This window comes from Bufo bufo, chromosome 3 (genome assembly GCF_905171765.1).
Source record: "Bufo bufo chromosome 3, aBufBuf1.1, whole genome shotgun sequence".
NCBI lineage: Eukaryota > Metazoa > Chordata > Amphibia > Anura > Bufonidae > Bufo > Bufo bufo.
Window position 1 is genome coordinate 200,694,108 of NC_053391.1, and position 19,800 is coordinate 200,713,907.

General features: G+C 41.7%; 1 protein-coding gene across 1 annotated transcript in view; it reads left to right on the forward strand.

The window, feature by feature from the left end:
- The window catches only part of LOC120994969 (putative helicase MOV-10), a 265,367-nt gene that overhangs the window by 222,222 nt on the left and 23,345 nt on the right, over positions 1-19,800 (forward strand). The window contains exons 10-12 of the mRNA XM_040423881.1: positions 3,006-3,179; positions 4,041-4,188; positions 17,512-17,673. Of these exons, the coding sequence (XP_040279815.1) occupies positions 3,006-3,179; positions 4,041-4,188; positions 17,512-17,673 (484 nt within the window). The remainder of the gene's footprint in view (positions 1-3,005; positions 3,180-4,040; positions 4,189-17,511; positions 17,674-19,800) is intronic.

Below are 19,800 nucleotides of genomic sequence, written 5' to 3' on the forward strand. Positions count from 1 at the left end.
GGGTCTTTCATTAAGATTTGTCTAATCAATTTATGGTTGCGATTTATATTTTGTGATTTTAAACCTGGTTTGAATCAGTGACTGGATTTGAGGACTAGTCTTTTGTTTAAGACTGTTCTTTTGGTTCAATTTGAGGACCCTATTTTTGGATTCTGAGTTGGGCGGGGTAGCTTTTTTTTTTTTTGTAAGCCTAGTACTCAAACTTTCTATTTGTTCCTTCATTACAGTATCGTCTGAGCAGTTGCGTCTAATTCTTTTCATTTGGCTAAATGGTAGATTAGATTTCCATTTATGGTGGTGACAGCTTTTGAAGTCTAACTAGCTATTTGCATCGACATTTTTGAAGTATGTTTTGGTGGAAATTTGGTTGCCGATGCTGCTAAGATGAAAATCTAGAAAAGTGGCCTCCCTCGGGTGACATTCTAGCGTGAAACTCAAATTCCAGTTATTCGCGTTAATTGTCCCTAAAAAGGATTCCAATTCAGTTGTATTCCCATTCCATATTAGGATAATGTGGTCTATATCTTTTTATAGAAGACGACATTAGAGTGACTAAGTAGGCCTATATGTCTCTCAAAAGAGCCCATAAGTAAATTTGCGTATGATGGGCGAACTTGGTCCCCATCGCCATCCCTTTTTCTTGTATGTAGATTGTATTGTTATATGAGAAGTCGTCGTCTAGCAAAATGAAGTTAATGGATTTAAAGAGGACCTTTCACTAGAATAAAAAATCTAAACTAAAAGCATACAGACATGGAGAGCGGCGCCCAGGGATCTCCCTGCACTTACTATTATCCCTGGGCACCGCTCCGTTCTCCCGGTATAGGCTCCAGTATCTTCATATGTTCGGCTCAACTGGGTGGAGCCTGCCGGCGTCTCCTTCTCCCAGGCTGGAGTGCTGGCCAATCGCAGCTATGAGCTGAGCGCTGCGATTGGCCAGCACTCCAGCCTGGGAGAAGGAGACTCTGGCAGGCTCCACCCAGTTAAGCCGAACATATGAAGATACCGGAGCCTATACCGGGAGAACGGAGCGGCGCCCAGGGATAATAAGTGTAGGGAGATCCCTGGGCGCCGCTCTCCATGTCTGTATGCTTTTAGTTTAGATTTTTTTATTCTAGTGAAAGGTCCTCTTTAAGGACAAAATCCCTTTGTACTTGTGACATAGAGGTATCGGCATCTATGAATTCTTTGACTGCTCTAATGCCCAATGAGTGTATTATGTTGCTGTAAAATGATGTAACATCTAAGGTCACCCACACAAAGTTCTCTTGCCATTTGATATTTTCCAGGATATTGATGGTGTGATGAATCTCTGAGATACGTTATTACATTACCATCATATCTTTGGAGGATTCCATCAATATATTCAGATAAATTAGATGTAAGCGATATCTGGATATTATGGGTTGTCCGGAAGGGTTAACTAGGGACTTATGTATTTTCGGTAGAAAATAAAATCGTGCTAAGGTGGGGTGAAAGATTTCGTCTAAGCTTTTTGTAAGTACGGGCTCAGGTTATTGGGTTCAGGATCATAGATATTTTTTTCTTTTTTTGCTAACTGAGGGTTTGGGGGGATCTTGAGTAGAAAAGGCATCTTTCAAGTCCCCCATCACCATATTATAATAGCCCTTTCCAACGGGTAGAAAGATGATTTATTCTTTAATAGTGGCTTAATAGCAGTAATTGTGTTTGTGGGATCTGATGCAGATCCGTTTAAATTTGTGATCAACAGCTGAATTTGTGGCAATAGGATCTATTAGTTAGGAACTTTCTGGGCAAGGGGTCTCGTGGTTGAGAGAATTTTTTATTCTAAAGTGGCGTTGGAGAGTCCATTTCCTATTAAATTGGTTAAGGTCTATAAAGAGTTACGTTTTTTTGTTGGCATTACGTTAGCTGTCTCCTCTAGTTCCTCTATGGCGGGGTTTGGTGTTTTTCTTCTGTTTTGAGATCGGACTGTAAAAATTGGTGATTTTTTTTTTTTTCAATGGTTGGGCAGATTTTGGAGTTATGCGAGAGGGGCCTGGTGTGGAAATCAAGGTGTTCAAAATCTCCATACTCGATAAATTTATCCGAAGAGTGGGTAGGGAGAGGCACTCTGTCGTGTTCTGGTGAAGGGTGAGATGTGATCTAAAATCTAGCGTTAAACTGGGAGGTAACACTAAAAAAAAAGATCCAGGCTGGAATAGGAAACAGAGTGGGTGGTGATTATTAGATAAACTGTCTAGTGAAGAAATATCTTTTGAAGAGCTATTTTTTTTTTAATTACATCTGGGACGATTGGCTCGACGTGAATAGTCGTGTTAGATTTCACACATTTCTCTAGCCTTAGTAATATAATGTTAGTCGGTGCGCCATGAGGATTTAGGGGAAAAGGTGGCTTATTGGGAGTACCAAGCATAGGACTCCTTAGTCTATTAGATAGTAGTGGCGTAACATAAATGGAATTGTTGGAATCTTTGATCTTTTGATTTGATTAGGGTGAGAGGGGAGGGAGTGGGTAATGGTAGATGTTGACTGTTTAGTTTCACAATGTTTGTCTGATTTGTGTGCGATTCTTGAAGTCCTTCTCAGAAAAGGTGCCCTTGGGGAAAGGGGGAAGGTGTGGTTTGTTTTTGCTATTTTATATTAGTCTCGTTTTCGTATTCACGCTATAGCTGTTGGCTGCTTGGGCATAGGAGTGTGGTCCGTCCCTGATCCTTGACCTCTCTGAATAGACCCAGTGTTAGAGCTGTAGTTCCTATTGAGGCCTGCAGAAAACCAGGCTTACAATGTAGTGCTGTTGAACTACAATGTAAGCTACAAGATCTCATATTCTAGCCTCCTAAGAGAGCAAAAAAGACAATTTACATAGACCTTAGAAAAATGCCTATAAAGTGTCTGGGAGTCAGATAGGTCATCAATTTGAGGAAAGCAATAAACCCATGTAGATGACTCATTTATGGAATATTACTAATGAGTCTGTTTATATGTATATTATATAATATTTTTTTTTTTTTTTTTTTTAGTCTTGTGCAGAAATTTATTTCAGGAATGCTGTTTGATGTCACATTTACTTTTAACCGCATGCCGCTGACTGTTCAACACCGGGCAGTTGACTTGGTCAAAAAGAAAAACCTGCAAGAATGTCTGTTCCCAACTGGAGCACGCCAGCAATGTATTGTTAATACAGACAACCTGAGGTAATTCCTTGTCTTCATTTCTTGGCTCGGTTTAGACAACACTTTAAGTGGTTTTCCTATCAGGACAACCTATATTCTATTAAAGTGGTTCTGTCACTTCAGCAAATAGCCTTTATTATGTAGACATAGTTAATACAAGGCTCTTACTAATGTTTTGTTATTATGCATATTGCCTCCTTCACTGGCTGGATTCATTTTTCCATCACATTAAACGCCTCTCGTTACCATGGTTATGATCATGCTGCAATCAATCAGCATGGCTGTGCTTGCACACTATAGGGGGGGGGGGGGAGCCCCAGCCTATGTGAGCTCCCAAAGTCCCGGTCACCAGAGGCTGGCATTTTTTTTCCTAGAGTGTGCAAGCACTACCACCACTGATTGATTCCAGGGTGGTCATAACCATGGAAATAAACAGTGTATAATGTGATGGAAAAGTTAATCTAGCCAGCAAAGAAGCGATATGGATAATAACAATACATTATTAAATGCCTTGTATTAACTTTTTCTACATGATGAATCCCACTGGATGAAGTTACAAAACCCATTTAAGTCTTAGAGAGGTCATTGGGGGGGGGGGAATGGGGGAGGGGGCAGCTCGTCATTTCCCTCTCTATGGTCCTAAATGGAAAGCTGCTAGCAAGCAGCTCTCCCAGTATACTGGACTAGGGATGTCCATTAATTGCTCTATATGTACTGTGCTGGTGCGATAAAGAAATGCATGACGTGGGGCACACTGAGTGACAGTGGTAGGCACTTGGCAAATATTACACTTATTATGTACACAGAAAAATGTCACCTGTTGAGGTGCCTGTATAACATGCCATCATTCTGTTGATGTAAGCTTTACTTTTCCTTTACTAGACTGTATGACCAAAATCTTGAGAATAACCAAGAACAGTACATGGCAGTAAAGCAGATTGTAAGTGGAATCTCCAGACCAGCTCCCTTTCTCATATTTGGTCCACCAGGCACTGGAAAAACTGTAACTTTGGTGGAGGCCATCAAACAGGTAAGAGGGCTTTTAGAGTATTTTGTTTCTAACTGCTCATTACTGCTCGGCATGCAGAGTGATAGTCTAGAGTTTGGAGAGAAGACAAGGCTGGCTGGCAGTCTGAACGTCCAAAGTTCTGTATTTTTTATTATCTAGATGATTTCCTATAACAGAAGGCTGGACCAGTTAAACATTATAGTACTTGTTGCAGGTGTGTATTGTGAATTGGTAAAATTATTTAGTGTCCTAAAAACAGATTGTTTAGGATCGCACTGTGAAGGTTCAGTGGACAAATGGCTTGTGGAAGCCTGCCACTGATTACATTTCCCGAAACTGTGTGAAAACCTCTTCATTCCTATGCATAGTAATACCAAAATTACTATACTAAAATATTACTTTTGCACAATCAATACACTTAAAGGCTATGTACACCTTTTGGGGGCAATTTTTTTTATTATTGCATTGTACTAAAAATCATTTTTTCAATTGGTCTTTACACAAAAATGGTTTCCATATTTTTAATACAGAACTGAGATGCTCTAGTAGTAGCAGCCTGTGGATTTTCTGTCTTTTCCGTCATTTGGCTAGCTGATGGGCTCCTTTATCTCTGCGCTTTGGCATTACACTTAAACACTCAGTATAGCTCAGTTCTTATCTTATCACCTCTCAGTAGTTTAGAGATACGTTTTATTAGATGACCAGCGCAAAGTGAAAATGAAAATACCAGTAGCACAATTAGAAAAACAGTTAACCCCTTTGTGACGGAACGGCTCAATATTTTTTTTTTTTTGATTCAGATATTTTTTATTGCTTTTTCAAGAAAATTTGTTATACAAGAACATAGTGTATAGTATTCTCTCATCAACGCCACCTTCTTTTTCATCATGTGCCTAGGGACTTTCACAAAGCCTAGTAAGCACGTCAGTGAGCTAGCCTCTAAACTAATGCGAAATACCTTATTTATAAGTTCCACTATTCCATCCCAATACCACCTCAAGCGCGGGCAGTTCCACATAAGGTGAATCAAGTCTGCACCCGCAATATTACAGCGTGGGCATACATCATCTACCCTATACCCCATTTTGAATAATAGTACAGGTGTTCTATAAACCCTATACAGGAGATACATCTGACGTTGGTACATCATTGAGGATTTCCCTCCACTGCTCTTCCGTTAGATCCTCGATATCTACCTTTCATTTTTCATATAATTTCAACGGGTTACACTTATCAACTTCCTCCCTGAGTGTGTTGTAATAGAGGAATATCACCCCGCTAGTGGACCCTGCCCTCACTGTGTAATCAATAATAGGACATCTGGCTGCCGCCTGGATCTTTCCCTTCTTTTCTTGCGTCTGAATAGCATGCCTCAACTGCAGATAAACATAAAAATACCTATGCGGAATGTTAAATTCCTGTCTCAATACTTCGAAACTCTTCAATGCCTTGTCCGAGAATAATTGAACCATCTTACCCAGCCCATATTGCCCCCATTGTTGCACTCCACTAATTTTGTCTAGTTCAGAATATAGGTAATTAGGCCATATAGGTGTGTGGGTACTATACCCGGTAACATTCGCCCTTTCTTTAGCTTTCCACCATATTTTATGCATCATACGTAGCAATGAATATTGAGTTCCATGAGAATGAAGCGAACCATCCTCCAGGGCAGACAATAAACACGAACTGTGCAATAAGTGCTGGATAATGTGCCCCGCACTATTCAATTTGGGTTTGTCTCCCCATCCTCTGAAATGCTGCAACTGGGCTGCAATATAATAAGACCAAGGATCCGGCGCTGCCAATCCCCCTTGCGTTTTGGGCCGTTGAAGGGTTGAAAGTCTAATCCTAGGGACACCTCCCCTCCATATTAAATCTTTGAATATTGCGTTAACAGTGTTAAAAAAATCGAAGTGGAATTCAGATTGGTGCGTTATGTAGGAGGTATAGAAGTTTCAGCATTAATATCATTTTCACGAGATTAACTCGACCTATCACAGATAAAGGTAATTTGCTCCAGGCCTGTACTTTCCTCCTAAATTCAGTGAGCATTGGAACCAGATTCAGACGTTCATAGTCACCTAAATTTGCAGTTACCCATACCCCCAAATATTTTAGAGACGTCACCACCTGCAGCCCTCCCGTATCTAGAGGAGGCCTAATATAACTGCTTCCTAAGGGCAAAAGGGCAGATTTTGACCAGTTAACCCTTTCATGACCAAGGGTCATTGATGCCCCAGTGTCCAGGTCAAAATTTACAAATCTGACATGCGTCACTTTATGTGGTAATTGCTTTGGAACACTTTTATTTATCCAAGCCATTCTGAGATTGTTTTCTCGTGACATATTGTACTTCATGATAGTCATAAATTTGAGTCAATATATTCCACCTTTATTTATGAAAGTACCAAATTTATAAAAAAAATTGAAAAATTCTCAATTTTCAAAATTTCAATTTCTCTGCTTCTAAAACAGAAAGTCATACCTAATAAAATATTTACTACTTAACATTTCCCATATGTCTACTTTATGTTGGCATCGTTTTGGAAATGTCATTTTATTTTTTTAGGACGTTAGAAGGTTTAGAAGTTTAGAAGCAATTCTTCTAATTTTTAAGAAAATTTCCAAAACCCACTTTTTAAGGACCAGGTTCAGGTCTGAAGTCACTTTGTGGGGCTTACATAGTAGAAACCCCCCATAAATGACCCCATTGTAGAAACTACACCCCTCAAGTTACTGAAAACAGATTTTAAAAACTTTGTTAACCCTTTAGGTGTTCCACAAGAATTCAAGGAAAATGGAGATGAAATTTCAAAATGTCACTTTTTTTGGCAGATTTTCCATTTTATTACATTTTTTTTCTTTAACACATTGAGGATTAACAGCCAAACAAAACTCAACATTTATTACCCTGATTCTGCGGTTTACAGAAACACTCCATATGTGGTCGTAAACTGATGTAAGGACGCACAGCAGGGCGCAGAAGGAAAGGAACGTTGTATGGTTTATGGAAGGCAGATTTTGCTAAACTGGTTTTAGATGCCATGTCCCATTTAAAGCCCCTCTGATGCACTCATACAGTAGAAACTCCCAAAAAGTGACCCTATTTTGGAAACTAGGGGATAAGGTGCCAGTTTTATTGGTACTATTTTGGGGTACATATGATTTTTAATTGCTCTATATTATGTTTTTTGTGAGGCAAGGTAACTGAAAAATGGCTGTTTTGGCAGTTTTTTTTTTTTTTTTTTTTTTTAAAAAGATTCAACTGACAGGGTAGATCATGTGCTATTTTTATAGAGCAGGTTGTTACGGACGCAATGATATCAAATATGTCTACCTTCTTTGTTTGTTTCAGTTTTACATAAAGCAATTTTGAAAAAGAAATTAAGTTTTTGTCTCCATTTTCTGAACGCATGTTTTTTATTTTTCTGCCGATCGTCTTGTGCAGGGGCTCGTTTTTTGCAGAAAGAGTTGAGGTTATTATTGGTACCATTTTTGGGTACATAGGATTTTTTGATCATTCATTATTACACTTTATGGGGCAAGGTGACCAAAAAATTGGCTGTTTTGGAACAGTTTTTATTTATTAATTTTTACAGCGTTTATCTGAGGGGTTAGGTCATATGACAGTTTTATAGAGCAGATCGTTACGGACGTGGCAATACCTAATATGTATACTTTTTCTTATTTATTGAAGTTTTACACAATAATAGCATTTCTGAAACCAAAAAAATGATTTTTTAGTGTCTCCATAGTCTGAGAGCCATAGATTTTTTATTTTTTGGGCGATTGTCTTAAATAGGGTATCATTTTTTGCGGTATGGGGTAACGGTTTGATTGGAACTATTTTGGGGGTCATAAGCCTTTTTGATCGCTTGCTGTTGCACTTTTTGTGATGCAAGGTGACAAAAATTGAATTTTTTACACCGTTTTTTAATTTATTTTTATGGTGTTTATCGGACGGGGTCTATCATGTGATATATTTATAGAGACGGTCGCGGTGATACCTAATGTGTATTTTTTTTTTTTTTTTTTTCTTTTTTTTTATAGGAAAAAAATTTCATTTTTATTTTCACTTTTTTATTTTTATCAAGTCCCTCTTGGATCTTGAAGATCCAGTGGGGCTGATAGCTGTACTATACTTTGCAATGCTCTTGCATTGCAAAGTATAATACAATCAGATGCCCTGTAGGCAAAGCGTCCGGTTGCCATGGCAACGCAGCAGCCCCGATGGTGGAGAGAGGGAGCCCCCTCCCTCTATTAACCCCATGGATGCCGCGGCATCTATGGGGTTACGGAAGAGTGTCAGCATACAGCTGACACTCTCTGCTGATGGCGGCGGCTCAGGAATGGAGCCGCCGCCATCACACACAGCAGGGGGACTGCACGGCATGGGGGCAGCGCTGGAAAGCGGGCAGCATTGAGGGGCCAGCATTGAGTGAGTCACGGCCAGCATTTAGGGGGCAGGAGGAATGTATGGGACGGGGAGGGGGCGGACCGCAGGAGATAAGCAGCAGGATTCAGCAGCAGGCGGACACAAGGGGGGGCTTGAAGGGGCACACATGGGGGGCACAGATCGGGGAGGGGGGGGGCACGAGGACACATTACCTGATTTCAGGCTCTGATCTGCAGAGCGCAGATCAGAGCCTGAAACCGGCATTTTTTCACTGCCGCGATCTGATTGGTTGGTCTGCGGATCGATTTTCAGCAAGGGGCCACTCTGATTGGTCCCTTGCCGGCATTACTGAACTGTATGCTGTCCGTGACAGCAACAGGACAGGGGCAGAAACTTTAATCCAAGCGCTTTGCAGCGCTTGGATTAAAGAGCTGGCTTGACGTCTATATATGTGGTAGCTGCACGGGGTATGTGCAGCTATCACGTGTATATATACAGATTGCGGTCGGGAAGGGGTTAATTACCAACCCAGACATATTCCCAAATTGGTTTATGATCGCCATTGCAGCAGGGAGAGAATGACCCCAGTCATCCAAGAATAAAAGCAAGTCATCGGCATACAAAGCCACTTTTTCTATTCTAGGTCCATAATTAAGACCTTTAACTGTGTCAGCCATTCTCAGAGCTTCCGCCAAGGGCTCCACTGCCACCGCGAAAAGAAGCGGTGACAGTGGGCACCCCTGTCTAGTACCCCTAAACAGTAAGAACGGGTCAGTTAGCGGAAATTGTTTTTTTTTTTTTTTTTTTTTCTTACAAAGTCTCATATTCCACTAACTTGTGTCAAAAAATAAAATCTCACATGAACTCACCATACCCCTCACGGAATCCAAATGCGTAAAAATTTTTAGACATTTATATTCCAGACTTCTTCTCACGCTTTAGGGCCCCTAAAATGCCAGGGCAGTATAAACACCCCACATGTGACCCCATTTCGGAAAGAAGACACCCCAAGGTATTCCGTGAGGGGCATATTGAGTCCATGAAAGATTGAAATTTTTGTCCCAAGTTAGCGGAAAGGGAGACTTTGTGAGAAAAAAAAAAAAAAACAATTTCCGCTTACTTGTGCCAAAAAAAATACATTTCTATGAACTCGCCATGCCCCTCATTGAATACCTGGGGGTATCTTCTTTCCAAAATAGGGTCACATGTGGGGTATTTATACTGCCCTGGCATTTTAGGGGCCCTAAAGCGTGAGAAGTCTGGGATCCAAATGTCTAAAAATGCCCTCATAAAAGGAATTTGGGCCCCTTTGCACATCTAGGCTGCAAAAAAGTGTCACACATGTGGTATCTCCGTACTCGGGAGAAGTTGGGCAATGTGTTTTGGGGTGTTATTTTACATATACACATGCTGGGTGAGATAAATATCTCGGTCAAATGCCAACTTTGTATAAATAAATTTGGAAAAGTCGTCTTTTGCCGAGATATTTCTCTCACCCAGCATGGGTATATGTAAAATGACACCCCAAAACACATTGCCCAACTTCTCCTCAGTACGGCGATACCAGATGTGTGACACTTTTTTGCAGCCTAGGTGAGCAAATGGGCCCACATTCCAAAGAGCACCTTTAGGATTTCACAGGTCATTTTTTACACATTTTGATTTCAAACTACTTACCACACATTAGGGCCCCTAGAATGCCAGGGCAGTAGAACTACCCCACAAGTGACCCCATTTTGGAAAGAAGACACCCCAAGGTATTTCGTGATGGGCATAGTGAGTTCATGGAAGTTTTTATTTTTTGTCACAAGTTAGTGGAATATGAGACTTTGTAAGGAAAACAAATAAAATAAAAAAATCATCATTTTCCGCTAACTTGTAACAAAAAATAAAAAGTTCTATGAACTCACTATGCCAATCAGTGAATACCTTAGGGTGTCTACTTTCCCGAAATGGGGTCATTTGTGGGGTGTTTGTACTGTCTGGCCATTGTAGAACCTCAGGAAACATGACAGGTGCTCAGAAAGTCAGAGCTGCTTCAAAAAGCGGAAATTCACATTTTTGTACCATAGTTTGTAAACGCTATAACTTTTACCCAAACCATTTTTTTTTTTTTTTTTTTACCCAAACATTTTTTTTATCAAAGACATGTAGAACAATAAATTTAGAGAAAAATTTATATATGGATGTCTTTTTTTTTAAAAAAAAATTTACAACTGAAAATGAGAAATGTCTTTTTTTAAAAAAATTTCGTTAAATTTCGATTAATAACAAAAAAAGTAAAAATGTCAGCAGCAATGAAATGCCACCAAATGAAAGCTCTATTAGTGAGAAGAAAAGGAGGTAAAATTCATTTGGGTGGTAAGTTGCATGACCGAGCAATAAACGGTGAAAGTAGTGTAGTGCTGAAGTGTAAAAAGTGGCCTGGTCATTAAAGGGTTTCTATCACTTAGTTTCACCTATTTAGCTTTCAGACACTAGCGATCCGCTAGTGTCTGCTTTATCTAACCATCCTAATATAAGAGCTTATTGTCCTGCCGTTTAGCTAAAAAAATAACTTATATAGATATGCAAATGAGCCTCTAGGTGCTATGGGGGCGTGATTAGCACCTAGAGGCTCCGTCTACCTTAACAAACTGCCGCCGCCCAGCGCGTCCCTCCAGCCGGCCCATCTCCTCCGGAATGCGATGCTCCTCGTATTCGGCGCATGCGCAGTGAATGTCTGATCGCTTCCCTGCTCAGACATCTCCACTGCGCCTGCGCCGATGACGTCATAGTGCTCCGAGGAACAGGCGCAGTGGAGATGTCTGAGCAGGGAAGCGATCAGACATTCACTGCGCATGCGCAGAACAGAGACGCGCACGGAGAGGATCGCTTCAGCTGGAGATGGGCGGGCTGGAGGGACGCGCTGGGCGGCGGCAGTTTGTTAAGGTAGACGGAGCCTCTAGGTGCTAATCACGCCCCCTCATAGCACCTAGAGGCTCATTTGCATATCTATATAAGTTATTTTTTTAGCTAAACGGCAGGACAATAAGCTCTTATATTAGGATGGTTAGATAAAGCAGACACTAGCGGATCGCTAGTGTCTGAAAGCTAAATAGGTGAAACGAAGTGATAGAAACCCTTTAAGGGTGTTTAAGCTAGGTGGGCTGAGGTGGTTAAGGTGGTAATTACTGAGTTTAGACGATTTGCTAGTACTTTTGCTAAAAGTTTAACATCAACTGGAAGCAAAGAAATGGGGCGATATGATTCAGGTTAAAGAACATCTTTACCTGGTTTAGGTAGAAGCACATTGACCGTTTCATACATGGAGTCAGGGAGCCGCCGCCGCTGCTTGGCGTCATTACATACCTCTACCAATTGAGGAAGGAGAATGCTGGAATAGCGTTTATATACCTCCAGCAGGCAAACCGTCTTTGCCTGGGGCTTTATTATTGGACATCTAGCTCCTGCACAGTAATCGGACTAGCTAACAACTCCCTGTGCTCACTTGTTAGGGTGCATAATTTTAATGGCTGTAAAAAGCGAACAATTTACTCATCCATAACTTTCAATTTAGATTGGTATAGTGTGGAGTAGAAAGAGTACATGACCTGAAGCAAATTCGTTGGCTCAGTTTGAACCACACCACACGAATCCCTCAGGGCTGCAATGTATGTAGGTTGTAACTGGGCTTTAGATATCAATGCCAAAAGTCTACCAGCCCTCTCCCCATCCTCATAAAAGGTTTGCTTTTGAAAGAATCACTTGTTTTTCGCTTGAACCAGCAGCCGATCATTCAGCCTTTGTTGGGATTCCTTCCATTTATCTCTAGCACCATCTTGTGGATGCAAAACATACTGCGCCTCTGCTGCCTCCACCTCCATAATCAACTTTTTCGTGTGCGCCCTATTTTCATTTTTTTTCTTGCTAATTTCTGCTATAAGCAATACCCGCAAAAACGCTTTCATAGTCTCCCACACCATTGATTTGGTTGCGGATGGTAAATTAATTTGAAAAAAAAAATCCCTGACTTTTTCACCAATTCCGCCAGCATCTGGTAGGAGAGGTAGCCAGTATGGATTAAACTTCCAACCCCCACACCTTTGATTTTTTTTGTTGTACGGAGGTCCAACACCGCCATCACCGGAGAGTGATCAGAGATCCTACGTGGCAAATATTGTACGTCCCTCACATATTGCCCTATATGAACATTACAAAGAATGAGATCAATTCTGGATAGAGAATTATATGTGCTAGAGCAGCAAGAGAACTGACTCACTGCCGGGTTTTTCAACCTCCAAAAATCTAGCATCATAGCTTCTCGCATCAGAACCCCAAAGGATGTCATTCCCGTCGCATGGGGAATGTGACCCACCCCCATTCTATCCATATTATGATCAAGGACATTATTAAAGTCCCCCAGTAATAGAACCGGAACATCAGGTACATCTGCTATAAACTGTAGTATATCTTTAAGTACTACCGGTAAGTATGGTGGCGGAATGTACACTCCCACCAAGACGCATGTTGTTGCAAAAATCACAGTGTAGACAGACATACCTCCCTTCTTTATCTACCTTTTGGGAGATGCATGTAAACGCAATTGACCTGTGTATCAGGAGGCTCACCCCTCTAGCAAAAGACGAAAAAGTGGAATGATAAGTGTCCCGCCCAACCAGGGGCAAGCACTTTAGTCTGGTCCGAGGTAAGGTGAGTCTCCTGCACACAACAAATCAATGGTTGATGCTGATTCAGGCAATCCATAACTGCTCGTCTTTTAACTACATCCTTAATCCCCCTTATATTCCAACTAAGCACATTAACCCTTCCCGCCATACTTAAATATCCAGAAATGATCAAACCCGGCGCCCAAACTAAGTACATCAGGAGAGCAAACACAATAGCAAGTCATATCATATACAGACCTTAAACTAATACCTGCATCCTCATATTCAGTGCGTGCAATAAGGTTGAACAAGACATCCCCCTCCCCCCACCCCCCCCAACATTCCTTCCTAAACATTCAATCCACTACTCAAAACTGCGACCACCCCAATAACGGGTCCCACTAGAACACCTAAATAAGGCCCGTGGGAATCAGCACACAACCCGCTATTAGTCAGTCGAGTGTTAAAGACCTTTCCTCCTGTCACTTAGAGAAAAGGTTAAAATGAACCAGAAACAACTGTAGGTAACGAGCTCGGAAAAGGGCCAGAGCCTCCCCTCTCCTGACTCCTCGGACAACTATACGGGAATTATTTAAAGAGTTATTATACCTTTCAGACTTTACATTCCAATAGCAGTACAATAAAATTTCCCCATTCGCATATCGTTATCAGACATAACATTTCACCCGAGCACTCACACCCACTCAACACCAAGCCATATCAAACAGGAGTATATGACCTGAACCAATAAACCTAATGACGCTTCTCCTCTCATGGATCAGTCGTGTTCCGCTGCAAGCTGTCTTTCATGCCGATCCAACCATCTTGCTGCTTCTTTCGGATCCTCAAAGAAATGTGTGGTCCCCAGTGCAGCCACACGTAGCTTGGCCGGATACATCATGGATTATGACACGCCATGCGCCCGCAAGCGCCTTTTAACATCTGCAAATCTGGCCCTCCGCTTCTGGACTTCCTGCGAATAATCCAGAAAAAGCGCTACCTTATGGCCATCTACAGACAAATCCGGTTTATCCCGCGCTTTTCTTAAAATAATTTCCCGGTCTCTGAAATGTAGAATCTTGATCAAGACTGTTCTAGGTGGGGCACCTGGTGGTAAAGGCCGCATAGGGACCCTATGAGCCCTTTCCACTGCAAACAGAGGGGTCAATACATCTGCGCCAAAGTTCTCCCGTAACCAGGATTCAAAAAATTCAGACTGATTTCCACCTTCCACTTTCTCCGTACGTTGTTTCTGCGGGAGCGGTTTTCAAGATCATCCTGCTTTGCAGCAATAGTATCCAGTCTTAATGAATAATCTCTCACAGTATTAGCCAAAGGTGTCATGGCGTCTTCCATTTCACCCACCCGACCCTCCAGTGCGGTCAGCCAGCTTCCTCATATCATGTCTCACTATAGAGATCTTCTTTAATGGCCCCCACTTGCATGGTGAGTGTATTCAGCGACTTGCCACATTTAGCAATGGCCTGCATGAAATCTTTAAGGGTCGGCTCTTCTGAATCAGAATCATGAGTTCCAGAGGGCAGACAGTCACTTGCAGTAGCTAACGCGCCAAATCTATTTGAACGGGCCGCCAGAGTATTATCCGGATCTGGCCCATCAGCGTCAGAGTCCATATCAGACAGGTCCTCATTTGCCACTGCTTTTTTAGGCGTACCTTTCCCTGAGGCCACATTCGAGAGTCTGGCATACTTCTCCAGCTTAGCCGCGGCTTCTTTCTGAAGTGCCGTGACGCAGCCTGAGTGCCCAGGAGTGGCGTCGGCGCCATCTTGGCTTTCCTTCTCCGGCGCTCTCTGCTCCTTTCTGCTGGTCATGTCTGCCTGGTGCAGTCCCCCCAGCAGTTCGGGTGGGTGCTCTGGTGTCCGTCCGATAAGGTACCGTCAGGAGAAACTTTAATCCAGGAGCCTTTTCAGGATAAGTTAGCCGAGGTGACGGAGGAGCTCTGCACCACACGTCCGCTCACATCATCCACTAGGCCACGCCCCACGGCTCAATATTTTTAATAAAGGCCAATTGAAAATATGATTTTAGCAAAAAAATGAGTAAAATGCAATCATAAACAAAAATTGCCTCCGAAGGTGTACATGGCCTTAAAAGTGTTTTTTTTTTTTTTGTATCTACAAATTCTGACCGCCATAACTTTTTTTTTTTTAAATTTTATTTCTAATTTTTTATTTTTTCTGTTGACTATGCTGTGTGAGGGCTTTGTTTGGTGTAGTCTTCATAGAAATCCATTATGGGGAGTATGACATTTTTGATGACTTTGGAGGTTAAATGAACAAAGTCTGGATTTTTCTGTTGATTGTGCAGTATAAATGATACATGATGGTATGATGGGTTTTATTTGGCAGGTCTGTATGATTACAGTAATACTCCACATATATATGGGCATTGCCTTTTCATGGGGTGCCCTCACTTTTTCACATGACTATATATTTTGTTTTGTTTTTTCTGGGGGTGGGGCTGAGGCCAGATTCACACATCATTGTGCCGGCTGTATAATAGATCCATATTACTCCATGTCATGGCCTGCCTGCACTCACACCATGATGGGAATCTGTGATGCTGATAGTTTGGGTCAGTTATACTTGTAGTTTGGCCATGACGCATTTGAGTACTACAGATATATTGTACTGTAGTACATTGTTTAACTACTGTCCTTAGGGCATATTTTTTTCCATTGACCTATTTAATAATGTAATTTATACACATATATGTATTGTGCTATTTGAGTACCCTTTTTTTAAATTTTTAAATTTTTTTTTTAACTGCACCTTTTGTCATTCACTTGTCTGCTTTTTTATTTTGTACAAAAATTTTACTATTTTTTTTTCTATATGGATTGTATTTTTTACACTTGATTTTTCCACGTCTAAGTTTTGAGTATCTGTATTCATTTTCCAGCAGTACTTTGTATAACATAATATCTACTTTATTTTAATTAACTATTTATATGCATGGTTTGTCTTGAGCACTACCTTTCTCTAATTAAAACCACAATCCTAGTCTACTGAAAAATTCTGTGGCTGAGTTATAACGGTATGTGTCTGTTACTCAGGATTGGGATTAGACCCTGTAACTTTTTTAGTACAGCCCGTCAAGCTTTGTGATACGTTTGTAGAAGGCACTTTCCCCTTCCAACATAACTGTGTGCCTGTGCACAAAGAAAGATCCATGAAGACCTGGTTTGAAGAATTTGCACCAACCTGCATGGAATGAAATGGAATGCCTATTGGCAAGCCAGACCTTCTCATCCTCACAAATGCAATAATTTAAAGACACCATCCAAGATCTCATGTAAAACATTCCAAAATATTAGAGGCCTTTTATAGTCACCAAAGGGGACAAATCTTAAGTACAATAAATAAATAGGAATAGCTCACTCCTGATAGCTCCCATTTCGTCTAAGGCCTTCTCACAGATGATATCAAGTCTGTGAACATTTCTTCAAAATTTGGAGCGCTCCAAGAAAGAATTCTGTCACACAGAAATCGCCGAGTTCACCTCCCGCGATAATCTGATACAATCCCGGACCAGAGGTACGTCATAGGTCACGTGAGACGCCGACGTCCTGAGACACGAACAGTCCGGTCACTCGTCTCTACTACGGAATCAGCCAGTAGTACGCCACAGACCTCGCTACCTCGGCGTCCTCCGATACAAGACGAAATCGTGTACAATCTGGTATGCGGTACCTTTGAAAATTATCTGGGTCAAGGTAAGACCATTGTTACCTGAGAGCATACAGCACTTTATCCATTATATTTGGATTACAACTAAAAAGCCATCTGAAAACCCTTTCCTTGCATAGTCCTTTTCAAATTATGGACTAAAATCACACACTGCATACAAGCGGTACCTCTCATTACATAGTACTGGAGAGGAAGGACATTATACCTACTCCTTCTATTTTTATCCAAGGACTTATATATGAAGGAACTTTTTTTCAATATTAATTTATTGTAATTGATTGTCATTTGCAGTGTTTTATATTGTTGTGCAGTGTCTATCATTGTAGTGATACATTTATATTTTATAGTTATTAAATTGTGTGATCACTTCATATCGTATTTATACATCTCTTATTCATATTTAATTGTATTTTACTATATTTTATTGCATCTTATCCTTATCACGCCATACATACAGAGTGCCAGTCCAGTTCATCTATTTATTTCATCTACTTAAGTACAATAAGTTGATATAGGTGTGATGGTCAGCTGACAAATGTAACTGAATTTTTTTGTTACCATTACCTTATAATATCCCACTTTACAGGTGCTAAAGAATATCCCTAAGTGCCGTGTCCTTGCATGTGCGCCATCGAACAGCGCGTCAGATCTGATCTGTGAGCGCTTAATGAAACACATAGATAAGAAAGATATTTACAGGATGATGGCCAGCAGCAGAGATTTCCGTTTTGTTCCAAAAATTATCAAGGTATGTTTCATATATACTGCTCAAAATAATAAAGGGAACACTTAAACAACACAATGTAACTCCAAGTCAATCACACTTCAGTGAAATCAAACTGTCCACTTAGGAAGCAACACTGAGTTACAATCAATTTCACATGCTGTTGTGCAAATGGGATAGACAACAGGTGGAAATTATAGGCAATTAGCAAGACACCCCAATAAAGGAGTGGTTCTGCAGGTGGTGACCACAGACCACTTCTCAGTTCCTATGCTTCCTGGCTGATGTTTTGGTCACTTTTGAATGCTGGCGGTGCTTTCACTCTAGTGGTAGCATGAGACTGAGTCTACAACCCACACAAGTGGCTCAGGTAGTGCAGCTTATCCAGGATGGCACATCAATGCGAGCTGTGGCAAGAAGGTTTGCTGTGTCTGTCAGCGTAGTGTCCAGAGCATGGAGGCGCTACCATGAGACAGGCCAGTACATCAGGAGATGTGGAGGAGGCCGTAGGAGGGCAACAACCCAGCAGCAGGACCGCTACCTCCGCCTTTGTGCAAGGAGGAACAGGAGGAGCACTGCCAGAGCCCTGCAAAATGACCTCCAGCAGGCCACAAATGTGCATGTGTCTGCTCAAACGGTCAGAAACAGACTCTGAGGGCCCGACGTCTACAGGTGGGGGTTGTGCTTACAGCCCAACATCGTGCAGGACGTTTGGCATTTGCCAGAGGACACCAAGATTGGCAAATTCGCCATTGGCGCCCTGTGCTCTTCACAGATGAAAGCAGTTTCACACTGAGCACATGTGACAGACGTGACAGAGTCTGGAGACGCCGTGGAGAACGTTCTGCTGCCTGCAACATCCTCCAGCATGACCGGTTTGGCATTGGGTCAGTAATGGTGTGGGGTGGCATTTCTTTGGAGGGCCGCACAGCCCTCCATGTGCTCGCCAGAGGTAGCCTGACTGCCATTAGGTACCGAGATGAGATCCTCAGACCCCTTGTGAGACCATATGCTGGTGCGGTTGGCCCTGGGTTCCTCCTAATGCAAGACAATGCTAGACCTCATGTGGCTGGAGTGTGTCAGCAGTTCCTGCAAGACGAAGGCATTGATGCTATGGACTGGCCCGCCCGTTCCCCGGACCTGAATACAATTGAGTACATCTGGGACATCATGTCTCGCTCTATCCACCAACGTCACGTTGCACCACAGACTGTCCAGGAGTTGGCAGATGCTTTAGTCCAGGTCTGGGAGGAGATCCCTCAGGAGACCGACCGCCACCTCATCAGGAGAATGCACAGGCGTTGTAGGGAGGTCATACAGGCACGTGGAGGCCACACACACTACTGAGCCTCATTTTGACTTGTTTTAAGGACATTACATCAAAGTTGGATCAGCCTGTAGTGTGTTTTTCCACTTTAATTTTGAGTGTGACTCCAAATCCAGACCTCCATGGGTTGAAAAATTTTATTTCCATTTTTTTAATTTTTGTGTGATTTTGTTGTCAGCACATTCAACTATGTAAAGAACAAAGTATTTCCCTTTATTTTTTTGAGCAGTGTATTTTGCATGAAGTGTCTCTGATAAAATATATTGGAGTCTAGGTCTGGAGTTTGATACTACTGTGGTAGTTGTCCATTGGTTGTAGTTGGGTTTATGCTTTATTTTCAAAAGAGCATCTGAGAAATTAGAGGTGAAATCCGATTGTGCTCTGTATCCCCAAAAGTGTGATATAATTTCATTACTTTCTGTATTCAGAGAAGCAGAAAATATCTTCCCCTTGACATCTATACAAAGCCAAATTGCCTCTTGGATTAGTGGTCTTTATTAAAAGTCCAATTTTTCTGTAGTACAAAAAAAATTACATGATGTAGCATGGCACTGTTTAAACAGGTTTCCTTAGGGCATTCTGGTACTCTGTTCGGGCAGAGGAGCAGAATACTGAAACTGCTGTATCCGATGTAGCCAGACAATACCGGGGCCCACTGGATCCTTATTCTATATACCATATTTTTCGCCCCATAAGATGCACTCTTTTCCCCCCAAAAGTGCCCCTGCGTCTTGTTGGGCGAATGCTGGCAATTTACATCGCAGTCTGCGATGCTGCAGCATCGCAGACTGCGATGTATTAGTGAGGAGGGACTGTAGTAGGCG